The sequence below is a fragment of the Ursus americanus genome, chromosome 23 (genome assembly GCF_024610735.1).
Source record: "Ursus americanus isolate L20-20 chromosome 23, mUrsAme1.1.p, whole genome shotgun sequence".
NCBI classification, from domain to species: Eukaryota; Metazoa; Chordata; class Mammalia; order Carnivora; family Ursidae; genus Ursus; species Ursus americanus.
Genome location: NC_142149.1, coordinates 21,657,981 through 21,684,399, shown reverse-complemented (window position 1 = coordinate 21,684,399; position 26,419 = coordinate 21,657,981). Strand labels below are relative to the sequence as shown.

The 26,419-nt window shown below is 39.5% G+C and overlaps 1 protein-coding gene across 4 annotated transcripts in view; it reads right to left on the bottom strand.

The window, feature by feature from the left end:
- FBXL20 (F-box and leucine rich repeat protein 20) overlaps positions 1 to 22,596 on the bottom strand; it is an 88,267-nt gene extending 65,671 nt beyond the window's left edge. For 2 of the 4 annotated variants that reach the window (XM_045777745.2, XM_045777746.2), the window contains exon 1: positions 21,415 to 21,734. Coding sequence is in view for 3 of the 4 variants with exons in the window: in XM_045777746.2 (XP_045633702.1) it covers positions 21,415 to 21,456 (42 nt within the window). In the remaining variant the exon portion in view is untranslated. Of the gene's footprint in view, positions 1 to 21,414; positions 21,735 to 22,234 lie in introns of those variants that run through there. The other 2 variants (XM_045777743.2, XM_045777742.2) reach the window with 2 other exon arrangements.
- Between the last annotated feature and the right edge of the window lie 3,823 nt (positions 22,597 to 26,419).

Genomic DNA, 26,419 nt, shown 5'->3' with positions numbered 1-26,419 from the left:
GCAGAGGAGCCTGATGTGGGGCTCGATCCCATAACGCCAGGATCACGCCCTGAGCCAAAGGCAGATGCTTAACCGCTGTGCCATCCAGGCACCCCATCCATGAGGAAGAACTTTTTTCTAAACCCACCCCTGGCTTTTCTGTACTTCTTTATTGATAGAGATGGAATATCTTATCTGAACCTACCTGACTAGTTAATCTTAGAAGCAAGAAGAGCAAACTTGGCTCATCTGTGTTTCTACCTTTTCAAGGTCTGGAGCTAACATTCTCAATTTCTTTAGGGACAGACTCTCCCCTGTGCAGGAAGGTTCAATCCAGTACAGCCCTGCTTGGAACCAGGAGGGTCTACCTAAAGAACTTAGGCTAAAAAGCAAAATTTGATTCACACACTGAAAGCTGTATCCTCCAACCTAGTCTCTTATTAATATAAGTGATTATTTTGGCCCCTATCTGCCACTCCTGTTTTCTGCATTTGTCTAGAACTTTGGAAAGGATAAGCGGGATGCTTTATTTGAGACTACTTCAGAAATCCCAATATTCTATAGGTAGAGAAGTTCTCTTGCTTCCCTATAATCCATAGCACATTGTTTATAGTTCTGTTATAGAGCTTAAATTTTGTTTACTGTGTTGACTGTTTTCTAACTCACTAGGCTAGTGTTGCAATTATTTGTCTTGACCTGTCTTGTCACTCCCTGGAAGACTGGCTCAAAAGGTTTGGCTTTATTTTGCTGGACTCGAAAGGAACGTAGTACTAAAGATACTGCCCTACTTTGTCCAAAACATTTACAGGCAAATGTTTTAGTCACTGCTATCTGTGGGACAGATAACAGAGCAAACAACAGACTAACCAAAGAGCTAGGGAGGAAAGGACCAGAGAAAGAGATGTCCATAAGGGTGTTGAAAAGTCCCAACATATTCCTGGGAATCTAAAGGCCCCATGCATGCCCAGGGTTGTACACATGCTCAGGAAAGACCTGAGAATCCCTAAGCTGTCACTTCTGGCTGATCTTAAGGGTGTGTAAAAGCAGGAAGTGAAGGCTAAGGCATATGTGAACTGACTGGCTGAGTGTTGAAGGCATGTTCCAACATGTACATAGAGCCTCTCAGCAAAGACTGACAATTTTTGGTTGCAAGTGTTTAAGGAAATCTCTGTAAAATCCTTAGCTGACTACTACACTAATGGAACAGACATTTCAGTGATTACATACGACAAAGAATGCAGACTTGACAGAACTAGTTCAGAAAAGATACTCAACAAACAATACTACAATAAGCAGGATCAACAAACCCTGGAGGGGAGAGAATGTGATTTCTAGAGTTGCCACATTTTAATATTCAAGATGCTCTGTTTTCAATCAAAAACTACAAAGCATGCAAAGAAAGTATTTGCAAACCATATATATGATAAAGGTTTAGTATCCAAAATAAAGAACTCTTGGGGTGCTTGGGTGGCTTAGTCAGTTAAGTATCTGACTCTTGATCTCAGCTCAGGTCTTTATCTCAGGGTCGTGAGTTCAACCCCTGCACTGGGCATGGAGCCTACAAGAAAGAAAGACAGAAAGCAGATGGATGGGTAGATGGATGGACAGACAGAAGGAAGGAAGGAAAAACGAAAGAAGAAAGAAAGAAAGAAAGAAAGAAAGAAAGAAAGAAAGAAAGAAAGAAAGAAAGAAAGAAAGAAAGAAAGAAAAGGAAGAAAAGGAAGAAAAGAAAGAAAAGAAAGAAAGACGGGACGCCTGGGTGGCACAGTGGTTAAGCGTCTGCCTTCGGCTCAGGGCGTGATCCCGGCATTATGGGATCGAGCCCCACATCGGGCTCCTCCGCTATGAGCCTGCTTCTTCCTCTCCCACTCCCCCTGCTTGTGTTCCCTCTCTCGCTGGCTGTCTCTATCTCTGTCAAATAAATAATAAAATAAATCTTTAAATAAAAAAAGAAAGAAAGAAAATTCTTTTAACTCAACAATAAAACAAATAACCCAATTAAAAAATGTGCAAATAATTTGAATAATACACAAATGGTCAAAAGCACATGAAAAGATGCTCAACATCATTAGTCATAAGGGAAATATAAAACAAAACCACAATGAGATACTACTTCACACTCACTAGGATGTCATAAACAAAAATGGGAGGGGGTTGGAAAAAGAAAAGAACAACTGTCAGTAAAGATATGGAGAAGTCTGAACCACTCTACATGGTTGGTGGGAATGTAAAATGGTGCGGCTGCTGTGGAAAAGTTTGGCAGTTCCTCAATATGTTAAAGATAAAATTACCACACGATCGAGCAATTCCACTCCTAGGTACATACACATAAGAACTGAAAACAGATTTTAAACACATATTTGTTCATAAGAATATTCATAGCAGCTGGGGTGCCTGGGTGGCTCAGTTGGTTAAGTGACCAACTCTTGATTTTGGACCAGGTCATGATCTCAGGGTTGTGAGATGAAGCCCCATGTTAAGCCCCACGCTCAGCAGGAAGTCAGCTTGAGATTCTCTCCCTCAGCTCCTCCCCTGCTCACACAAGCTCGCGCGCGCCCGCACACACACGCTCGCTCTCTCTCTCTCAAAAAGAATATTTAGAGCAGCACTCTTTGCGATAGCCAAAAGGTGGAAACAACCCAGATATAAGTTAACACATGAATGGATAAACAATATGTGGTATATCAATACAATTAATTATTCTATCATAAAAAGGAATGAAGTACCGATACGTGCTACAACATTAACCTTGAAATTATCATGCTAAGAAGCCAGTCACCGAAGACTATATACTATACGATTCGATTCATATAAACTTCAGAAAAGAAAAATCTACAGAGACAGAAAATAGATTAGTGGTTGCTTGGAACAAAGGGGTTGTGGGAGGATAGACAAAGAGTACAAGTTTTTAAAGTATAGAAAATGGGGTGCCTGGGTGGCTCAATCAGTTAAGTGGCTGACTCTTGATCTCAGCTCAGGTCTTGACCTCAGGGTTGTGAGTTCAAGACCCGCATTGGGCTCCATGTCCAATTTACTTAAAATTAAAAAAATATATATATATAATTAATAAATAAATATATATATATTGTATATTGTATATACATATACAATATATATTGTATATACATATACATAATATGTATGTACAATTACATATTATGTATATGTATATACATAATATATATAATATATACATATAATGTATATATGTATATATTTGTATATATGTGTATATATGTATTATACATATAATATATACATATACATAGTATATATATAAAATGTTCCAGAATATACATAATATATATAATATATACATATAATGTATATATGTATATATGTATATTATGTATATATATGTATAATACATATACATATAATATATACACATACATAATATATATATATAAAATGTTCCAGAGTTAACTGTAGTGATGGTTTGCACATATCTGTGAATACACTAAAAGCCACAACATTCTATACTAGAAAAGGGTAAACTTTTTTATAATGTGAATATCTCAATAAAAAAATTAAAATGTGTGCTCAAAGAGCTCTTTGAAGAAAGAAAAATAAATTCATAGTAGACTTCTGAGTTACAGTAGGGTTCAAAAGAAAAAAATAGGGTTCAAAAGATAACAGAGGAGGGGTGACTGGATGGCTCAGTCATTTAAGCATCTGCCTTTGGCTCAGGTCATGATATCGGGGTCCTGGGATCAAGCCCTACTCAGCAGGGAGTCTGTTTCTCCCTCTCCCTCTGGCCCTCCACCCTGTTCATGCTTTCTCTCTCACCCTCTCTCAAATAAATAAAATCTTAAAATAAAAAAAAGATAACAAAGGAATATCTTTAGGGTGCTGAGGGAAAATAAATGCCAACTCAGAGTTCTGTACCAGGTTAACCTAAAGGGACCCCAGTAATGAAGAGAAAAGAAAGATGTCCCCACATATATAATAACTGAGTTTGTCACCCATAAGTCCACACTAACTTTTAAAAAGGACCTACCTTCAAAGAAGAAAAGTGTACCAGGTACTTCTGCCTCTGCTTACAGTAGTGATGAAATAGATCATTCTCATGAACCCCCCAACCAAGGACCACTAAAAAGTTGGATGGAGTATTAAAAATGACAATAATAATAGACTTTTTTAAAGCAGGGATTAGGAAAAAATAGTATGAAGAACTATCAATCCAAAATCTAGAATGTGAGAGCCCAAAGAAGCAAGCCCAGAACAAGAATAAAACTTAATGTCAATACTATTAGATAAAATTTAATTCAATGCAGAATCATTAAGGGTCAAAAAGAGGTTTTCCTTATAGAAACAATTCACAAAGAAAATTTAACATTCTTTGAAGTTTATATATATAACAACACAGCTTCAAAATATATGAAGCAAGAACAGCACTATAAGAAGAAATAAAGAGGGGTGTCTGGGTGGCATAGTCGGTTAAGCAGCCAAGGCTTGGTTTCAGCTCAGGTCATGATCTCAGGGTCCCGGGATCAAGCCCCAAGCTGGGCTCAGGGCTTAGTGCTCATCACGGAGTCTACTTGTCTCTCTCTCTCTCCCTCTTCCTCTGCCCCTCACCCCCAACTCACTCGCACGCTCTCTCTCAAATAAATAAATACATTTTTAAAACAAAAGAAGAAATAAATTTCAACACGGTTGGAGAATTTTACTATTCTTAAACCAACAGACAAAACAGGTAAAAAGTTAATAGAGACTTACAGGATCTGAATAACACATATAATAAGCTTGATTGAAGAGATGTTTGATGAACTCGGCCAAGTAACAACTTAAAACACATCCAGAATCCAATTACTTCTTAAACTTCCACCACAATCAACTTCATACAAGATACAACTATCACGTTTCTGAATTACTGCAAGAATCTTAAACACCAGTTACATACTACTTCTCCACAAAACAAGAATGATCCTTTCAAAACCTGAATTATATCACATTCCTCTTCTGCCCCAAAATCCCTCAGGCTTCCCTTGTCAGAATAAAATGCAGGGCTTAAAATGGGCAACGGGGCCATTCAAGATCTTCCCTGCTCTCCATCAACCCCCTCTCCATTCTCACTCCTAACTCTCTGACCTCCTTCCCTCCTCCCACAGCAACCCAACTTCACCATGATCTGGCCACAGTGATCTACCTGGTGGCCATTCCTGGAACACATCAAGCACATTCCCACCTTCATTTTTGCATTCCTTTGCCTGTAATGGTCCTTCCTTGCTCCATCATTTCTTTCTTTTTCTTTTTCTTTTTTTTAAGATTTTTTTCCCTTAAGTAATCTCTACACCCAACACGGGGCTCAAATTCATAAACCTGAGATAAAGAGTCACGTGCTTCACCAACTGAGCACCAGGTGCTGCTCTCCATGATTTCAGTCTTCACACATTTTTAGCAGTGAAGTCTTCCTTAACCATTCTATGTAACTATGAACCATGCCCAGCTCCCTTCCTCTTTTTCTTGTCCTTCATTTTTTTCCACAGTACTTATCAGCATCAGACATATTATGTAATCATTTTTTTAAAAAGATTTTATTTATTTATTTGACAGAGACAGCCAGCGAGAGAGGGAACACAAGCAGGGGGAGTGGGAGAGGAAGAAGCAGGCTCCCAGCAGAGGAGCCCGATGTGGGGCTCGATCCCACAACGCCAGGATCACGCCCTGAGCCGAAGGCAGACACTTAACCGCTGTGCCACCCAGGCGCCCCTATTTTTTTAAATCGGTTTTATGTCAAATTCCCTTCACTAAATTTTAAACTCCCATAGGGCAATTCTTGTGTCTTGTCCACTTTTATACCCTCAGCATTAATAACAATCTCAGGCACGTAGAAAGTACTCAACAAATATTTGCTGACTGAATTAGTGATTAGAAAATGTAACAGAAAAAAAAAGGTCCATTTATGATAATATTAAAAACTATAAAGTATGTAGAAATCAAACTAACAAAAACTGTAAAATCTTAAAGGAAGAACTCTATACAAATGTGCTGAAAAAAGCTAAATATGTACAATGTTCATGAATGGGAAAGAAAATATTATAAAGTTATGAATTTCCCCAAATTAATATATAAGGCCAATTAACCAGAATTGTGGTACTGGCAATAAAAAATAGACAAAAGAAACAGAGGACAATTCAGAAACAGACCTCTGAGTTCATTTAATGAGTTTTATGTTAGAAATGGCATTTTAAAACCAGTGGAGCAAAGATGGGCTAAACCATATTAGGACAACTGAGTATCCATATGGGGGGAAAGTTCACTTAAAACCCTATCTTAACAAAATAAACTTCAAGGAGATTAAAAACTTGAATTAAAAAAAATTTTAACATGACAAAATATGGAAGAATATTTATAATCTTGGGATAAGGGACACATTTTCTATATAAACACAAATAGCAAATATAAAGAGACAAAGCCCATTCAATGAAAAATCTTTGTAAATACATGAGGAGATAAAGGGCTAGTATTCAATATCAGGAATGCCTAGGGGGATTAAAAAAAAAGATACAACCCAATTTTTAACACTTGACAAAGGATAAAATAGGCAATCTATGGAAGAAATAAAAGTGATCAATATAAAACATCAAGACTAAAACATAAAACAGGAAGACACTCAATTTCAGTAGTAAAAAGAAGAATACAAAATACAACTTTTCCTCTGTCACCAAAAAATTTTAAAGTTGGGAAACATCGAATGGGGGGATGGGTCAGTCCAGTGACGGGTATTAAGGAGGGCACGTATTGCAATGAGCACTGGGAGTTATAGGCAAACAATGAATCATAGAACACTACATCAAAAACTAATGAAGTACTGTATGGTGACTAACATAACGTAATAAAAATATAAAAGTTAAAAAAAATAAAGTTGGGAAACATCATGTGTTAGTGAAGATATGATGAAACAAGTTCACTCATATACTATGGACCAAAACATAAATTTGGAAGGCAATCTGACAATATCTATTAAACCTAAAAATCATATATTCCCTATGATCCCAAAACCACTCTCCTTGCTATTTGCCATAAAGGAACACTTGCACATATACACCAGAACGCATATATGCGTACCAGAACATTTCTTGCATCGATGTTTATAATGCCAAGGAGAAAATCTAAAGGTCCATTAACAGTTAGCTTTATAAACTAGAATATTCACAGAATACTATGTAGCTGCTGAAAGAAATATACCTACAGATCTCTAAGACATACTGTAGTTAAAATTACAGAACGACAGACACAGTATGAAACTAATTATGTAAACACACACACAGAAAACTAATGCTATATAAAAACATAATAGAAGCGGCACCTGGGTGGCTCAGTCTGTTAAACGTCTGCCTTCGGCTCAGGTCATGATCTCAGAGTCCCAAGATTGATCCTCATGGTGGGCTCCCTGCTCATTGGGGAGTTCGCTTCTCCCTCTGCCCCTCTACCTGCTTATGCTCTGTCTCTCTCTCTCTCTCAAATAAACAAATCTTAAAAAAAAAAAAAAAAAAGCGCACAATAAAAGACTTATAAAGATATTCACAAGGTTTAAAACTGGTTCTTATCTCTTTAGGTAGACAGGATCAGGATTATGGGCAATATAAGGGGGAATTTTTATCATACTCAAAATGTTTTAATATTTTAAATAAGAATGTCTTCATGTATTGCTTATATAAATTATTTAAAACATATTAATTTAAAAAAGAGGGGAAGGGGCGCCTGGGTGGCACAGCAGTTGAGCGTCTGCCTTCGGCTCAGAGCGTGATCCCGGCGTTATGGGATCAAGCCCCACATCAGGCTCCTCCGCTATAAGCCTGCTTCTTCCTCTCCCACTCCCCCTGCTTGTGTTCCCTCTCTCACTGGCTGTCTCTATCTCTGTTAAATAAATAAATAAAATCTTTTTTTAAAAAAAATAAATAAATAAAATGAAAAAATAAAAAAGAGGGGAAAAGATGCTAAAAACCTTATGTCCGGTATAATCTTGTTTGTTCATAAAACATGAACATAACCATGCATAACAGATGCATAATTTATGAAAGTATGTAATAAACAGTTAACAATGATTACTCTGGAGATGGGGGATAGAGGAATTACTTTTCACTTGAAACTCACTTTAAGTTAAATAGAAAATTATACTTTTATTTCTCTTCCAGGAATAAATAATTTAATTTAACCTCCATTTTCTGTCCCAAATTAGACCACAGGCCTATAAGATAGAAGTGGGCAGAAAAACACGTCCCTGAAACACAGTGAACTGAGGGACCTGAAGCTAGTTTAGGACAGCCAAAGAGGCTGATGCTAATTTCCCTTAGCTAAAATAATGGTAACTTTTTTTTTTTAAGATTTTATTTATTTATTTGACAGACAGAGGCAGTGAGAGAGGGAACACAAGCAGGGGGAATGGGAGAGGGAGAAGCAGGCTTCCCGCTGAGGGGCTTAATCCCAGAATGCCAGGATCACGACCTGAGCCCAAGGCAGCCGCTTAACGACTGAGCCACCCAGGCGCCCCAATAATGGTAACATTTCACACAGCACACCACTTAATCAGCCATGGTCCAACTCCGACACAATAAATAAAAGCTACAAGAAAGTTTACTGAGCTAGATTTCGTTAAATTTTACTTAGACTTCCATTTTATTTGAGAGTACTACTGGCATTAAGCGAAACAACTACCTATAAATACTATTTTTTTTTTAAAGATCTTCTTTATTTGTCAGAGAGAAAGAGTGCGCGCATGAGCACAAGTAGGGGGAGCAGCAGGCAGAGGGAGAAGCAGGCTCCCTGCTGAGCAAGGAGCCTGATGCTGGACTCCATCCCAGAACCCTGGGACCATGCCCTGAGCCGAAGGCAAATGCTTAACTGACTGAGCCACCCAGGCGTCCATACAAATACTATTTGACTAGCTGCACCTTCAACCTGAATGTGTATCCAGGCTTAATTCCACAGAAGAAAAACAGTCCAATTACGATAACGTGGAGCATATATATTCTCCCCTAGTTCCTGGACTAATGCTGCATTGACCCTGTGGTTTATCACTCTCATGTTATTTCAACTCTGAAACAATACTATTACTGGCAATACCAACAGAACCCTAGCCACCTGACTACAGCCAGAGCATGTAAAACATAGAAGAACAAAACTGGATCCTAGGTAGGTATGTAGTATTGTCAAGACTAAAAAGGTAGGGGGTGGCTGGCTGGCTGGGTCAGTAGACCATGCAACTCAGGGTCATATGAGTTCAAGCCCCACAACAGGCCTAGAGTTGACTTTCAAAAAAAAAAAAAAAGACTAAAATGAGTTAATTACACAATTCATTTTAACATGTATTTGATAGTGGTTAAAACGGTCAGATAGCTCCTGGCCATAATTCTAAAACACCTTTTATTTTTATGGATGGGATTTTTTTTTTTAAAGATTTTATTTATTTGTCAGAGAAAGAGAGGGAGCACAAGCAGGGGGAGCAGCAGGCCGAGGGAGAAGCAGGCTCCCCGCTGAGCAGGGAGCCTGATGCAGGCATCGATCCCAGGGTCCTGGGATCATGACCTGAGCCAAAGGCAGACACTTAACAAACTGAGGCACCGAGGCTTCCCTGGATGGGATCATTTTTAATGCAAATTTTACATTACTGAAATAAGTAGGGGCACCTGAGTGGTTCAGGTCATGATCCCAGGAGCCTGGGATTGAGCCCCGAGTGGGGCTCCCTGCTCAGTGGGGGATCTGCTTATCCCTCCCCCTCTGCCCTCCCCCTGTTTGTGCTCTCTCTCTCTCAAGTAAATAAATAAATAAAATCTTTAGAAAGGGGGGGAGAAATAAGTAATATAAATACTTTAAAAATGATAAGTTTGTTTCTTAGTACTTTCTGATATTAAAAACATTTTATTATACTAGACCTACCTGATCTTTTATCTAGAAATGTTTGTTCATAAAATACTATATCCAAAATTGTTATTATTTTAACTCAATGGTAGCATATTGCTACTTTTCATCTTTAATAATATATTATGTGAAATTGATAAAATGCTGCCCAGACTTTGAAGTCAAACCGAAGAACAAAACTTGCAAAAAGCCTTAATATGAAGCTTCACAAACTTACAGTCAAGATTCTACAAATATTTACTAAACTGTTTTAATATCTCATTCCTAGTCTTCACGAAGAATTATAGTAAAGAAAGTAATCAGATCTAGACCATTATGGATTATATACTAACAGCTTTTGGTCCAACTATAATTTACACAGGTACCTTGGTATTCTTTACACAGAATATTTGTTCATGGCTGTTTAAGAGAGTTATTTAAGTTGGTTAGTAAGTATGGCTAATAAGCCAAAGTATAGGTTCTATTCCCATACTCTACAATCCCCCCACACAATTAACTTTGCTCAATTCTGTGGCCACAAACTCAAGTGTTAAATCAGTTCTAACCAACATCTTATAAATGCCTGTTATGGATCAAAAGAGGAATAATGAATAAATTGTTGAAAACAGCTCATTCTTAGCATACACTAGAGACAAGTATAGCAGACTTCAAGTCAACTGGATTAAAGTTCTGGCTTTTATACTTAGCTATTTAATGTTGGGAAAATAACAGCCTTTTGGAGCATCTGCTTTCTTATCTATAAAATAGCAGAGAAATATCCTCCAACACATAAGATTTTTTTAAAGTTCAAATGAAATCATAAACGGGAACATGTTCTTTAATATGTAAAACACTATATTAATTTGTTACTTGAGAAGTTCAAATCTCTCTCCTACTAAAGGGGCAGGTGAGCAGGATACCCTATGTACATGACGGTCAGCACTATGCAGAGTCATTCATAAATTCCTTAATGAGACTTAACTGCATGAAAAACAAATGGAGCACCAGTGTATAACTACAAACTATATCATGAATTCCTGGAACTACCAAAGAGTTACTTTCCTGTTACTCTTTCTCTAACCTCATTTAATTTGTTTAAATCTCAGAGGAATGTCCGGCTTTAGTGAGGAGCAGTTACTCTGATTAGCTCTACCATTAGTGGTGTTACTGTTTTGTTTTCCTAAAGATGGGTCAGCAGACCCAAAGCAATTACTAATAAAAAAACCTGCCTATCTTTTCCCTTTGTCCTGTCTTGTAAATATGCAGAGAATGTCACAGAGAAGGGTAATTCATACTTGCATTTTTAAGAGTTTATACCTGACAGTAAAGTGCTACTATTTTTAAAAGCAGGGTCAGTGGGTTTTGTTTTCTTTTAAAAGCACTGTGAATACTTTTCATAAAATTGGTTATCACTTTCCCATACTTCTAACACTGCATTTACCAGAACCCACTAATTATCCTTCTTCCTAACTAGACTACAAACTCACTGACGCAGAGACAATGTTTTAGAGCAGCTTTGTACCGTTAACACCTATCAATATCTGACACACAGTTGGTAGTTAAGTAAATTTTGAATAGTACTGAACTCCTACCCACAGTATATCTTGGTTTTCTATACCGAGCTTTTCTGAGCCCTAGACAGTCAGATAAGCTCTCCTGAGCTCCCAGATGTTTTTCGTAGCTTGAGAGGATGGATAGTGTGTTCTGGTGGTTTCACTGGTGAAACTGAATGTATCTGATCATGTACAACATACAAGTTAGAAAATAATTGTATTTTAGATGCTGTATATTAGATAATGCATCTTGTTTCTAGGATTAAAACATCTAGGATAGGATAGAAACTTGAGAGAAGGCGTACTGATTTTAACATGTCAAATTCTTGGTAGGTAAATCTATTTCTCCATGGAGTTCACGTTGCAAATCCAAGTTACCTTTGTATCCCTTCTCCCAGTATTTCTTTAACAGAAATTTACATCATTATCTCCAAGCGACCTTCTGAAACCTGCATACCAGATCCAACAGTTTTAAGGGATCAGTATGGGGCAAAAACTTCACTGGTGATTTTTTTTTTTTTTAAGATTTTATTTATTTATTTGACAGAGACAGAGACAGCCAGCGAGAGAGGGAACACAAGCAGGGGGAGTGGGAGAGGAAGAGGCAGGCTCCTAGTGGAGAAGCCTGACGTGGGGCTCGATCCCACAACGCCGGGATCACGCCCTGAGCCGAAGGCAGATGCTTAACGACTGCGCCACCCAGGCGCCCCTTCACTGGTGATTCTAATAGACACTCAGGTCCTTCCTTATTTATTTCTACTATGACATTCTGTTTCTATAAATGAAATTTAGTTTCACTTCTTCCTCCTTAATAATGTCCACTTAATTCGGGGAGTACTATTAGAAAGAGCTTTAGGTTTATCTTTTTTTTTAACTGAGCTATAACTGACAACATTACATTAGGTTTCATCTTTAACATTAATCTGGTTTGTATTAAATTAGGGAAATACACATTGGAAATCTTATTTTAGAGCTCTAAAGACAAAGAGAGGTAAGTGGTTTTTCCCAGGGCTCAGTGTAAGTTCACAATAGTGCCAACATTAGGTCCCTTGAGATTTTGATTCCTATATTTGGCCAAACTTTACTGTCTAGACCAGAGACTGATGAGCTCAGATGTAATTTATGTCACTTAGGGCATACAATCCACCTTTTGAGGCATATAATCTAAATACAATTATTCTTTCTTAAGGAATGTTTTGACCTCAGTGAGACTGCCTTTTTTGTCCTTGTAGATATCTAGATTTGGGAAACTTCTTCTGTGTACCAGTCAGCTGTGACTAAGAATACTGACTATTAAGTCCCGTATCTTCCTGAAGTTACCATTCATGAGAATACGTTAGGAAAATTATACTATTATATAAATGTTTTAACTTATCCAAGGAGAATTCCAAAACAGGTCAGGTTTCTTTCCCACAAATGGGATGCAGAAATAAGTTAGGACAGAAATAAATTAGGACGTGATTTTTTTCAACATGGGCTTCTTTACATGAAGGACATGTAAACAGTTTTCAAAAAGCTGATAAGGATGAGTGTGTGGAAACGGTATTAGCAATGCAGAGTTCTTTTTCAAAAATAAATACATCTCTACTTGTCCATGTTCGGTCATGCCATAGCTTTATTTTCTACAAATCAGGGAAGGAAGAATGACCTGTTTCTGGGTAAAAGCTGACTGATCTAGTGTTTTAAATGTCAACTTACAATTTGGTGCCAGATTCTCATCCTAGGAGGCATTTACCCACATTTGCCTAACAATGAATACAATAACGGTTGCAGTATAAACTCCAGATTGAAACACTGCTAAATTACTACTCTTCAACTACACTGATTAAAATTCATAGGTGTTCCTGTTTAATAAACCCAATATATAAAACTGAATCAGATGAACAAAGAGATAATTAGTTACACTCTTTCCTTTGTAATAGAATTTTTCTTTTAAATAGTAAATTCCTTTAAAACATTTAAAATGATGATTTACAAAAAGTCTAATTAAAAACACTTTTACTCCACAAAGTAATATAATAAGAGTCATCACTTACTGAGTGCTTATTGTGTGGCAGATTCCACAGGGTAATATAATAATAGGCATTATTTATTGAGCCCTTATTGTTCAGTAGACAACTTGTTAAGTGCTATGCAAACATTACAGAATTAAATCCTTACAATCCAGTGAAGTAGGCATTATACCCATTTTAGATACTTAAAATTTGAGCCTCAGATTAAATAACTTGCCCAAGCTCACACAGATGGTAGGTGGCAAAGCCAGGGTTCAAACTCAGACTTCAGAGTTCGACACAGAGCTCAGACAAAGCTAATGCTCTTAAATAGATTCTCATTATATAAATATATGAATTCCATACATCCTAAGAAACTGAACCACAGCACACTGCACTCCAGGATATCATACAATCATTATATTCATTCCTCAACTCCTTTGGCAAAAGTGCTCATTTGGACAGATACACACCAGTTAATCTGTTTGTTTGTTTTCCTTTAAGTGTCCACCTCCACTTCTATCAGAATTTGGAGCAAAAACAAGGAAGAATCCAAAGCAGAATATGGGTTAAGATCACACAGGCTGTTGTAAGCAAAGAAATATAAGAACACTGGCAATAAACTGAATACCTAGTCTCTAATCTGCAGCAAATTGGGGGATTTATTTATAGAGAATCACAGAATTTCTTTTTTTTTTTTAAGATTTTATTTATTTATTTATTTGACAGAGATAGAGACAGCCAGCGAGAGAGGGAACACAAGCAGGGGGAAGGAATGGGAGAGGAAGAAGCAGGCTTCCAGAGGAGGAGCTCGATCCCAGAACGCTGGGATCATGCCCTGAGCCGAAGGCAGACGCTTAGTGACTGAGCCACACAGGTGCCCCGAGAATCACAGAATTTCTGTGCTAGAAAAGAACTTACAGTTGCAGGATCGAGGTCCAGAAAGGTCATACAGATACCAGTACACACATACACATTATTATATGATTATCATTATATATACATATAATGCATATTTTTAAAATACATGTATGTGAATACTTATTTCATAGTTCAGACCTGTATTATTTCCGTTTGTAAAATCCTTAAGACACCACCTTAACACTTTCATCCTTTTACTCAAATTAACTTTAAAATTATAACATTAGGGGCACCTGGGTGGCACAGCGGTTAAGCGTCTGCCTTCGGCTCAGGGCGTGATCCCGGCGTTATGGGATCGAGCCCCACATCAGGCTCTTCCGCTATGAGCCTGTTTCTTCCTCTCCCACTCCCCCTGCTTGTGTTCCCTCTCTCGCTGGCTGTCTCTGTCTCTGTCAAATAAATAAATAAAATCTTTAAAAAAAATAAAAGAAATAGAATTATAACATTAAAATATATAAATAACCTGGTTCAAAAAAGATGACAAAGAATGATTTAAAAACAAAACAAAAATAACATGACAAAAAAAGGATGATATTCTAACAGAGAACTCTGGAAAACTTTGCAGCTAACATTTACAGTTAACATTAAAATGTTAATTTGCAGGCAATTGCAAATCCTTTCTTTTTCTTCTCCCCACCCACCTTGAAAGAGGAAAAAAGGAAACAAAGAATGTAACAAAACCAACTAGCTCTTTGTTGGTAAACTGCAATTTAGTATACACAGAGTTGGCAAAGACCTTCCCTGGGCCTAAACTGTCAGCCAAGGGTGACATATGCATAAGAATAGGTACTCTATATTTAAAAACCTGCCCTAATCTAGAAATTTTACTGTTTTCTTTTTGCCTTTCTTCCCTGCCACATAAATCACCTCACTCTGCAGACAGTAAAGCAAACTCGAAGCATCCACAATAGCTATACCTAGGGCTTCTTCTTATTGCAAGTATAAGTAAAACTGAAAATGCTTTCCCATTTTTTACTTTTAAACAATTATGAAATTATATCTGCCTGCATCCTCTAGTTGATCAGGAAGTCACGCTAACCAACAAATACCATAATAGTTGGTATATCTGATTACATAAAATTGGGCAGGCATTTGATTTATTGCTAACCTTCACCCCATGTTGTTAGATATGATTTCTGTCTTAGCGCCAACGTAATGCATAAGATCAATTTGCTCCTTGCTTACACGGTATTCTACTTCCTTTTTAGTTTTTACTAGAAATTCCTGGGACAAAATTCAAGGACAAAAATGGAAGAAGGCATTGCCAATATATGTTTCATAATTGACTAAATTTTTGTCTACCATGATTTAATTGGTGACTTTAATGTCATAGCAACTTAAGAGACTGAGCAAAAATTACTGAAATTACATTTCCATCTGATTATGACCATCAGATATGAGGCTTATTAAATCCAAGAGAATATCGTAGAACCAAATTGGAGGAAAAATGATTAGGGAATACTAGTTACTTAACCTATAGCTGTAACTATTATGCCTGATAGTTATTAGATACATGCTGAAAATCACTACCCAGCAAAGCCATTCTTTCAATAGAAAGTCTTCAAAAGCTAATGCAAGTATGTTCTGGGTTTATTTACGTTTGAATACATATCTTCATTTTTAAAAGTTATAAAATTAAGCAAAATGAATCAAGAACAAGTACCATTACACAGTTCAATACCACCACCTATTGTTAGTTGCTATTAAGTTAAAAATCTTTTATCAAATGGGTCCAAATGCACTAAGACATAAAATTGTAAAACCAAGTTGTATGCCTTCATTTTTCTGAGTCAATTTTCAGGTAGGGGTCTGATCTAAGAATCTACCAAGTCTGGAAGACCAAGTAGGAAAAAGACAACTATGCACAAGCAGCTAAATTTGGTCAGTTGAAGGGCATTCTTTCTTCTTCCTCCCTCCCTTGGATTTTCCTGGTGTAACGGAATATTTTATTTTGAACATCTAAAAATACCCTTCCAAACCGCAGTACTAGTTAGATTACTGAAAATTTTAATTCAGTTCCCAATCTGTCACCAGTTGGGAAACTGTAATCTAAGGGCTGGGAATGGAATCCTTGGCCTGTAACAAAAGTACTTAATAATTTGCAAGAAAAATGAGACCAAGATTTGAAAAGAGACACTTAGGAGATAAAAATAGAAGGATTTTAGAAATTAAGATTAAAAAGTGACATCAACACTAACAGCTAAAACTGACAAATAACCTAAAACATAATATAAAAATTTAAAAGTGTAAATACTTCTAAACACTCCTAATACTGATTCAATGAATGAAAATTTTCGATGCAGAAATAGATTACAGCTAAGAAGAATGTATGACTTAAATATCAAGAACACACTTTGTAAAGTTTTTGCCAAGTTAAAAATTTTTAACGACGGAAAACATAATTTCCAATGTGTAATGATTTATCTTATGTACAGTGTAGAAAGAAACAAACATATATTGATTTTTAAATAATGAATTACTAAAGTACATGATACAACATACCGTGCTTCAAAAAGCGAAAAGGAGGGACACCTGAGTGACTCGGTTAGTTACGGACTGCCTTCGGCCCAGGTCATGATCCCAGGGGGCTGGAACAGAGCCCCACCCAACCACCCGCCTTTGGTTCCCTGCTCAGCAAGGAGCTTGCTTCCCCCTCTCCCTCTGCTGCTCCCCCTGCTTCTGCTCTCTCTCTCTCAAATAAATAAAACCTTTAAAAAAAGAAAAAAGGTAAAAAGGGCCCATAATTATACAATAAACATCAATAACACTATTTTTAAAAAACACAGATTGTCTTAATTGGCCCAAAAAGCCTAGACCTCTAATTTGTACCTTGTATAATATTAGATAACTGCTTTCAAACTAATCTCTAAACGTTAAAAACAAAATTCCTTACTTTTACTAGTATTCCTTCCCATTGCAAGGCTTTTCAAATAGAATGAAACAAATGGCTGTCACCCACTGGGAAAATGTGTAACATTTTCCACGTGCACCAATTAGGAAAAGATGGTCATTTACCACACAGAATGTTCTTTAGATTAAAAGATAAAACCTTACGGGAGAAAAAAGGTCATTACTGAAGCCTTAGCAGTACTGTGCAACTCTGCCTACAAACTTTAGCAATACTGGAGTGGCTGTTCTAGAAGAAACAGCCAAGGAAATGTGGTCCTCTGCTTTTATTTTAAAAATTACAGATTCATAGGATTTTGGAACAAAAGGAACCGTAACAATTGATTCTAAATTCTTTGTTTTGCAAAGGAGGGAAAGGACCAAACTGGAGAAGCAAAAAGAAATGACCAAAGTTATAGTTAATTGGTCACAAAAATCAAGATTAACTAACATCCAGTTCTTTCAACTCCCAATGCAGTATATTCTCTCTGCCATACCACATTTTATGATTTTTCTTATTTTGGACAAACTGACTTAATAAAATGAAGCAGGCAAATAAGTATTACAATTTAATTTTACAGGCTGTAATATTATACATTTTTCAAGGCAGCAGTTAGGTGTAAAGAAAAATACAGTAATGAACAGGGATTCAAAGTATCCAAATTGGAACTTACCATATCCTAACTATGTGAGTCTTAACATTTCCAGGCACTGATTAAACTGTAAATAGTATCTGTGATGTTGGTTAATGTTTTAACAATAGATAATGCCAGACTTTTTAACGAACCCAAATAAGACAGAAATTTTCCTCCAATAGTACTATCATCTTACAATGGAGCTACTAAAGGAATGATGAAATGGAGAGGCTTTACTGAAAAAAAATCTAAACTTATATTCAAAGGCTAGCTTAGATATTTATACATGTCTGTCACTAACCTCACTGAGGGATAAGATAACACACATAGGGGTGCCTGGGTGGCTCAGCTGGTTAAGCATCCAACTCTTGATTTTAGCTCAGATCATGATCCCAGGGTTGTGAGATCGGTCCCAGAGTCCAGCTCCACACTGGGCATGGAGCCTGCTCCTGCTTAAGATTCTCTCTCTGCCCCTCCCCCCCATTTTTTTTTTTTTAAAGTAACACACATTATAGTACTTCAAAAGAAGTACTTCATTCTTGATAGCAAAGACAAAATAAAATATACTGGATGAAGAAATTTAGGAAAGTTCTTATCCACACACTTTTATGGGCTTTTTGGCTATGTTATGCTAAAAACAGAGCAGAACAACAGAGTGAAGTTAAAAAAAAAAAATGCAGGTTGGAATCCTGGCTCCCCCACTTACTAGCTGTGCAACTTAAGCACTTCTTAGGCCCTAGCTTTCCTCAACTGTAAAACAGCATTGTAAGAATTAGAAGTAACTGAGGTAAAACATCTAGCTCAGTGCCTGGTAGGCAGGATTCAATAACAATTATTAAGTCTGAAAGGAAATTATCAAAATTTGCCACAAAACAATGTATACTATAAGTAACGTAATAAAACGTACTTAGATGAATTCCAATTGAGAGAGACGTTAGTCAGCACTCATTATGTTAGCTTATAAGGGTTATTTTTGTAGAAAGTTAATGCCAAAGTGATACAGCAAAGGACAACAATAATTTTCACATCTCTGCATCTCTTTAACTCTTTTACCCAACTGTCATCTACTTTGGCTATTCTACAGGATGCTACATATCTGACTAACAAGTACTCTACTCCCTTTATTTTAACTTAAAATTTTTTTCTACAGCTCCAGCCCTGAGTGTGAGAGTTAAAGTGTGTAGCCTGCACTTACAACATCCAAAAGCATAATGCACATAATATTCCTTATAAGATTTTGAAGAATCAACTATAAAAAGATGAATTTTATCTTCCACCCAGAAAAAAAAAATGTGACCAAGAAAAAGAAAACTACCTTTCACTTTCTGTATTAACCGTAACTAATTTGAAATGAGTTAGTAGTTGCTAAAAAAAATTTCCTTCCCTCACAAAAATTCTCAGGGATCGGCTATCTACTTACAATCATAAAATTATCAGTCCTTCAAAAACCATTCTGTAATTTTGAGAATTAAAAAAATAACATGATGTAAATGTTTTAGGAATGAAAAGACTGCTTTATTTTGTCTACATGTTTTATCCATTGAAACTAAATATTTAAAATGTTTTCAATCAATTAGCAATAAATTTACTACTTCATAAGAGACCTAACAGTTTATTATTTTACTACTTGTAAACTAGGTCAGTGAAGAGGTAAATGGAAAAAAAAAAAAAAAAGAGGTATATGACTTTAAGAAATACTCAGATAATTAAACTCATTAACACATATCATTTCCAGCCTTTCCCATTTGTGTTCTGGCATGGACCACTTCATATCATAATAAAAGACTAAAATGTTTATTTATCAACCAAAAGCTAATCATGAATACTGTAGAAGGAGGGTTTTTTAATCCTCTCTTATTCTTTATCTTATGACACCTTTAGAAAGCTTCAACTGGTTTAGTTTAACGTAAATAGATAACAAAGCAATAAATTTTATTATGATAGTACCACCATTACAGGTAAACTACAAATTAAAATATAAGATAATTACAAAAATAGGATGCAGCAATGCAATTTTAAAACACATACTACAAAAAGAACTCCTTCCAACAGTAACTCAATCTAAAAGAAAATAGCAAAATAATAAAGAGCAGACTTCAATGGCAAAAGGCTATCCCCCACTAAGGATCTTCAGTATTTGGGTTTCTCTTTCAAGATTCCTGTTAACTGCTGAAAGTTTACTCAGTAATTTTAATGACGATCTGGACTTTTATAGGACAGTAGTACTGAATATGAAAGCTCTCTAAATTAAGCTTATTGGCTCTCTCTACTTTAAGGCAACCTAAAGTTCTGTTAAACACCAAATCACATCTACTGTAGTATTTTCTTCCTACAATTACATTAAATATGAAGACTCTGAAGAGGCCAATTTCTAGATTTTCTCTACTCCTCACCTCCAACAATAATATCGTAGAGCTCTGAATTTACACTTTTCCCCAACACCTTCTGGCTAGATTTTTGTGGATAAATTAAAATATTTTCCCCATAAGCATAAAAAGAAACCAAGGAATAGACTAAACTGAAGACCTTTAGGTAACAATTTCACCCTCGGCACCTAGTGGGCAAGTTTCCTGAAACTTCTGTCTCACCGTCTTACAATTTCATGCCTTCAAATGGAAATGAAGAAAACACCAAATGAGACGTACACTGAGCTGTGAGTGATCCCAGGTCAGTCTGATTCTCTGCCAGAAAGGGCCAGGTAACGTTTACTCTAACTGTTGTAGAAGTTTCTTTCTCTTATCCCCTCAGTAAACCCTGGGGGTATTATTTCCACACTACTGCAATTCATCCGTAGTTAGAGTACTTCACTTCCCAAAGGAATCACTTCCTTAACACGGTTGACTACTCACTGAAGACGCTTTCAGGTGTTTTCCTATTTCCTCATCCATTCCTCAATTCCATTAGCTTATAAACCTCGCCAGAGGAAAAAAAAGTTCTTAAAGAATGGGTTTTCTGAAGTCTCCCCGACCTTCGTCCCAACCTCAAAGACCGTACACATCTAAGAGTTCCCAGAAACAATGAGCTACAAAAGTACAGACTAAACGGGAAAGAAGAGGAAGTATCAGAACAATACCCAAACCAAACACAGCACTGAAAACTCGTGGTCGTCTCTAACATCCCAGTCTACTACCCCCACTTCCCTAGATTAACCAAGGTCTCGCAAACTCAGAGAAACGGCCCCCTGGCCCATAATTTCCCTTTCGCTTCACGAAGAAAGTGGCAGACAGAAAAGAAGCCAGCTCCGGTTGATCGGAGCTGTGATGCTTTTTCTGCCGGGTGGAGGGAGGCAAGCCAAGGGTTGTGTAAAGAATGGAAAGCTGAGTGATACTGGGGGGAGGGGGGAATTAGGGCGCCAGAGCTAATCCCTTGCCGGGGCCCGCCGGCGGAACAGGCTGGAGGCGACCAGCCCGGAGGACTAGGGAAGCTGGGCTGCATCGGGCTTTCGGCTCGCGAGAAAGGGGAAAGAAGTCTGGCAGCCCCAGCGGTCAGTGGGTGACGGCGCCAGGCAAGGGAGGAGGCTCCGTGCGGAGCGAAATTTTCGGGGCACAAGAGCGGGAATCGCCTTGCTCACGCCGCCCCAGCCCCCCCCCCCCCCCAGGCTCACACCTCAAACCTGCTCTTGGTCACTCCGTTCACGTCCCTCCTCATGGGGCCGGCGGGTGCGGCCGGGGCCGGGCGCTGCGGCGTGCGGAGTGCAAAGACTGGGGGCCCGGGGCAGGCCCCGGAGTTCCGGGACGGGGAGGAGGTAGAGGAACGGCGGGCAGGGGCCGTCGGCGGGGAGGGGAAACCTCTCGGCTCCGGCCGGGCCTCCTCCACCTCCCGCAGAGCCGGCGGCGGCGACGACTGCTCGTCGCTAGCTCTTCTCTCCCCTCAGCCTCAACTTCAACCCAAAACAAAAACACTCCCCACCTGCCAGCAACGCCGCTCCTCATTGGGCAGAACCGCCCGGGCCTCGGAACGCCGTGGGGAGGGGAGGAGGAGGAGCGCGCGGCGGCGGCGGCGCGGGACCACCCCTCCCCCACTCCCGGGCGCAGCCCGCGACGGTCCGCCCGGGAGCAGCCGGAGCGCGGCGGCGGCGGCGGCGCGAGCCCGCTCTTGCCTCCGAAGCACGCAAGCCCACCGCGAGAAGGAGAGGCAGGGAAGTGCCTATCTATTTGTGTGTATTTGTGTATGGGAGGGGCTGTGGGGAGGGCGTGAGTGCGCGCGTGCTCGCGGACTCGCGAGTGAGGAAAGCAGGACAACTGCACACAGTACCGGAGCCCATCTAATCCCCTTCGCTGGCAGACAGCACGCACCCACCCAGCAAGCACTTGAGCTTTCTGTCAAGTCCTCCCAGCCCCCCTAAGTCTTGTCGCTTCTTCCCCGGTAGCCTGTGTAGCCACATATGTCCTTCCCGGCCCCCCAACTCCCTTCCCCTATCACTCACTGTCGCCTTGAACCCAAAGTGCAGCAGGCGGTCCCTGCTCGGAGCCATTTTCCTCCTCTTTCTGGTTGTTTCTAGATTGAGGCAGTGCTGCTGCTGCTGCTGCTGCCGCCGCCGCCGCCGTCGTTGCTGTCGCTGCCGCCGCCTCCCCCGCCCCCGTGGATTGCATTACCGGGTGTTGCAGGGAGGCCTGGGGGGCCGCCGCAGGGCGTGGGTCTCCCTGTGCATGGATCAGGAGGACAGGGGGTTGGGTAATTGCGCTACCCTCTGCTCCAGGAATATGCAGCGAGGCCGCACCTCGCGCCTTGGGGTCAGGGGGTGTAGCGCAGGAGCTGGGCGACCATTCCTTTTAGCTGGGGGAGGGGCACGCTTTGGTGGTTGGGGGGCCGGCGAGGCTGAAGTGCCTTTGGCTTCCCCCGCCCCTCCGCCACCAGACTGCCGCTGGCACCCAATGGGCTCTAGTGCCTGCCCGTCCTCCAATCAGGGCTCTGGTTGATGAGAACCTGATCCTGACGCCACTTTGGCGGGAGAAACAAGCGTGTCTTAACGAGTAGGCGGGGGAGCTGGCCCAGTGGAAATTACGACATTCATCTGACTGCTTGGCTCCTTCCATAGAAGCTAGTTTGTGTCATCGTATTATTATACTTTAGCAACACCAGCCCTCAAGGTGTTGAAATTTATGATCGAATTAACATGGATTAAGGAATAAGTTTACCCTCTTATAGAGCGACAAACTACATAAGCATGTACCAAAGATGAAGTATTAAAAGTTGCATCATAAGTTACAGCAGTCCTGGCAGGATCACTGCCCCTAATTGTATTCCAGAGTATGTTTGTCTTCATACCTCTTTTAATTCATTTTAGTGACTGGCTTGTTATGAATCTGATTTAAGAGAGGAGCTTATTGGGGCACCTGGCTGGCTGAGTTGGTGGAACCTACCAGTCTTGATCTCAGGTTGTGGGTTCAAGCCCCGTTGGGTGTAGAGATTACTTTAAAATATTTATAAAACAGAGAGGAGCTTATTTAAGAGCAACTTGTGCTGGAGATTTTTTAAAAATAGGCATATTCTGAGGCGCCTGGATGGCTCAGTGGGTTAAGCATCCAACTCTTGATTTCAGCTCAGGTCATGATCTCAAGGTGGTGAGATCCAGCCCCCTCTTGAGCTCCTAGCCGGCCTGGAGCCTGCTTAAGATTCTCTCTCCCTCTGCCCCTCCCCACCCGCCAGCCCCACCCCTGCTCCTGCTCTTAAAAAAAAAAAAAAAAAAAAAGGAAAAGTTATTAAAATAAAATAAAATAGGCATATTCAGGCTGGAAGCTTTATTACCCAACTCTTCAAGCACTTTTTTTTTTCCTTAACTTTCTCATGTTTGTCCTAGAAAGGGCTTCTTAGCAAGGAACCTAGCTTCAGAAACTCATTCTCAGGCCCACAAACTCTAGATGTTATATTCTAGATGTTATATTCTCTCCTGCCTGACTACTTTTAATGATTTTTCACTTCAGCCATATAAACACAGCTTTTTAGTCCCATCTGATCTAGGAGCAATTTTCTCCCAACTATTGAATTTGGTGACTAAGGCAGGCAAAACATAGTAAAACTGGCTCAAGCAGAGAAATCAAATGAAAAACTTTCATAGGTCGTTTTCCAGATTTCAATTATCCCTTCCAGTTAACCTATTTTGAGTAATACTCAGGGAAGACTTTTACTTCCTGATTGAATATTTCTGGTTGGTGGACTTTTAAAAAGCTGAATAGGGGCACCTGGGTGGCTCAGTAAATTGCGCTGCTCTTGATTTTGCTGACTCTTGATTGGCTCAGGTTATGATCTCAGGGTTGAGCCACCCCTCCGGTTCCTCGCTCAGCAGGGAGTCTGCTTGTCCCTTGCTCTCTGCCCCTCGCCCCACTCCTCCCTCTCTAAAAACAAATAAAATCCTTTTTTTAAAAAAAAGCTGAGGGGCCCCTGGGTAGCGCAGTTGTTAAGCGTCTGCCTTCGGCCTAGGGCGTGATCCCCGCGTTCCGGATGGAGTCCCACGTCGGGCTCCTCCGCTGGGAGCCTGCTTCTTCCTCTCCCGCTCCCCTGCTGTGTTCCCTCTCTCGCTGTCTGTCACATAAATAAATAAAATCTTTTAAAAAAAATAAAAAATAAAAAGCTAAATAAGGGGTGCCTGGGTGGCGCAGTCGTTAAGCGTCTGCCTTTGGCTCAGGGCGTGATCCCTGCATTCTGGGATCAAGTCCCACATCAGGCTCCTCCACTAGAAGCCTGCTTCTTCCTCTCCCACTCCCCCTGCTTGTGTTCCCTGTCTCGCTGGCTGTCTCTGTCTCTGTCAAATAAATAAATAAAATCTTTAAAAAAAATAAAAAAATAAAAAGCTTAATAAATGAAAATTACTCAAAGGCTGGGGCGCCTGGGTGGCACAGCGGTTAAGCGCCTGCCTTCGGCTCAGGGCGTGATCCCGGCGTTCTGGGATCGAGCCCCACATCAGGCTCCTCCGCTATGAGCCTGCTTCTTCCTCTCCCACGCCCCCTGCTTGTGTTCCCTCTCTCGCTGGCTGTCTCTATCTCTATCAAATAAATAAATAAAATCTTAAAAAAAAAAGAAAATTACTCAAAGGTTAAAAATTTACTACACAAAGGCATATTACTTTTTATCAAAGAAATTTATTTGCATGTAAATAAACAGGTTCTTTTGTAATGTTTCGGGGGGAAAATCCCAGATTTTGTCTACTTTCAAAAAAATGAAAAACCCCAAAGTATTTACAGAACGGCCATACGCACAGAAAATCAAATTTGAAAGATTTTTTTAGAAAAGACCCTCCCCAACTGCTCCTGATGTACATTTCTAAAACACAAAATTAATAAAGCCCAGCTTTTACAGCTGAGCATATTTCCCAACCTAGCTTCTGAGATGTTAGGTACTTCCTACCCCTCAAAAAACTAACTCAAGGGTAGAAATAAGGGGGTAAAGGGATTGAAAAGGAAAAAAGGGGGGGGGGAGAAAATTAGATTGCCCAGGGATTGTGAAAGTTTTCTTATACTGTCATCTGTCTTTAAGTGACTTGACTGGATACTGTATGACTCACTGGCTCCCTTGAAAGGGTTGCTTCTGAGAATTCATGCTATTGCTGCACTAAATTTTCAGACCTAGGCCTTAAGGAAAATCTTTCCAAGAGTCACTAACCTTAAGGCCAGTTTTGGCAATTACATCCTGCTTCATTTCTCCCCCGTGTATAAAATACCTGTTTTAAAACACATGGATTTTGAACTTGAAATCTTCATGTACATCAGAGCAGATTTTGACCAAGAACCCCTAACATGAAGCCAAAAGACAGAAGAGGAATCAGGTCAAACTAAGAATACATAAGACACCAGCAGCAGAAGACAGGTAGAGTTGACTTCATGTCCTTGCAGTCTTTTGAAACAGGAGAATGAGTACACCTAGACAGGAGGGAGGTGTCCCAGGCTTGGTTTATTCTGCCTCTTCTCCTCCACCCTGTGGAGAAATGCAGTGCTCCCTGGTTCTCAGGCAGGGTGAAGCAGGTTAGCCCCGGCTCCCTGTTAAGCAAGTTCAGATGCTGGGTCAGTGTGTGGGGTGTGCCCATCGACAATTCAGGGGCTTATCCTTCATCCAGATCCTAACTCGGGATTCTTTGATCTGGGATGAAGACAGAAAGAGAGAAAAAGCTTCCCAGTTTACTCATTTTGGTATCTCTTGGCTCTGCTTGGGGAAGCTGAGCCCCTGATATGTAGTACATTCCCCATAAGATTTTCCCCACCCAGAACAAACTTAAAAACCACATAACTTTTTTTTTTTTTTCTCTGCAGAAACCAATGGGGTAGGATTCAAAACTAGGTGAGAAACTTGTGAGAAATCCAACCTGGTTATATGTCTGAGAGGCTGCTACTGTATCAGCATCACAAGATAAAAGCACTCTGGTATCACCTTGCCCATGTCCTCCTTAGTGTCACCCAAGACATTTGACTCTGATACGGTAACCGATAACTTTTCTTGCTCCACTTTGCAATGTTTCGTTTCCTACTTCTTATTACCTTGGGACACAAAAGTGGCAGAGTTGTTGAGAGCTGATGACCAGAAAAGGGAGAACACTAGAGGAAATCAGAGACAGTCAGGAAAGAACGCCAAAGCTGATTTTCCAACTCTATGCTAACTCCAACCTGCAGAAAGAGCTGAA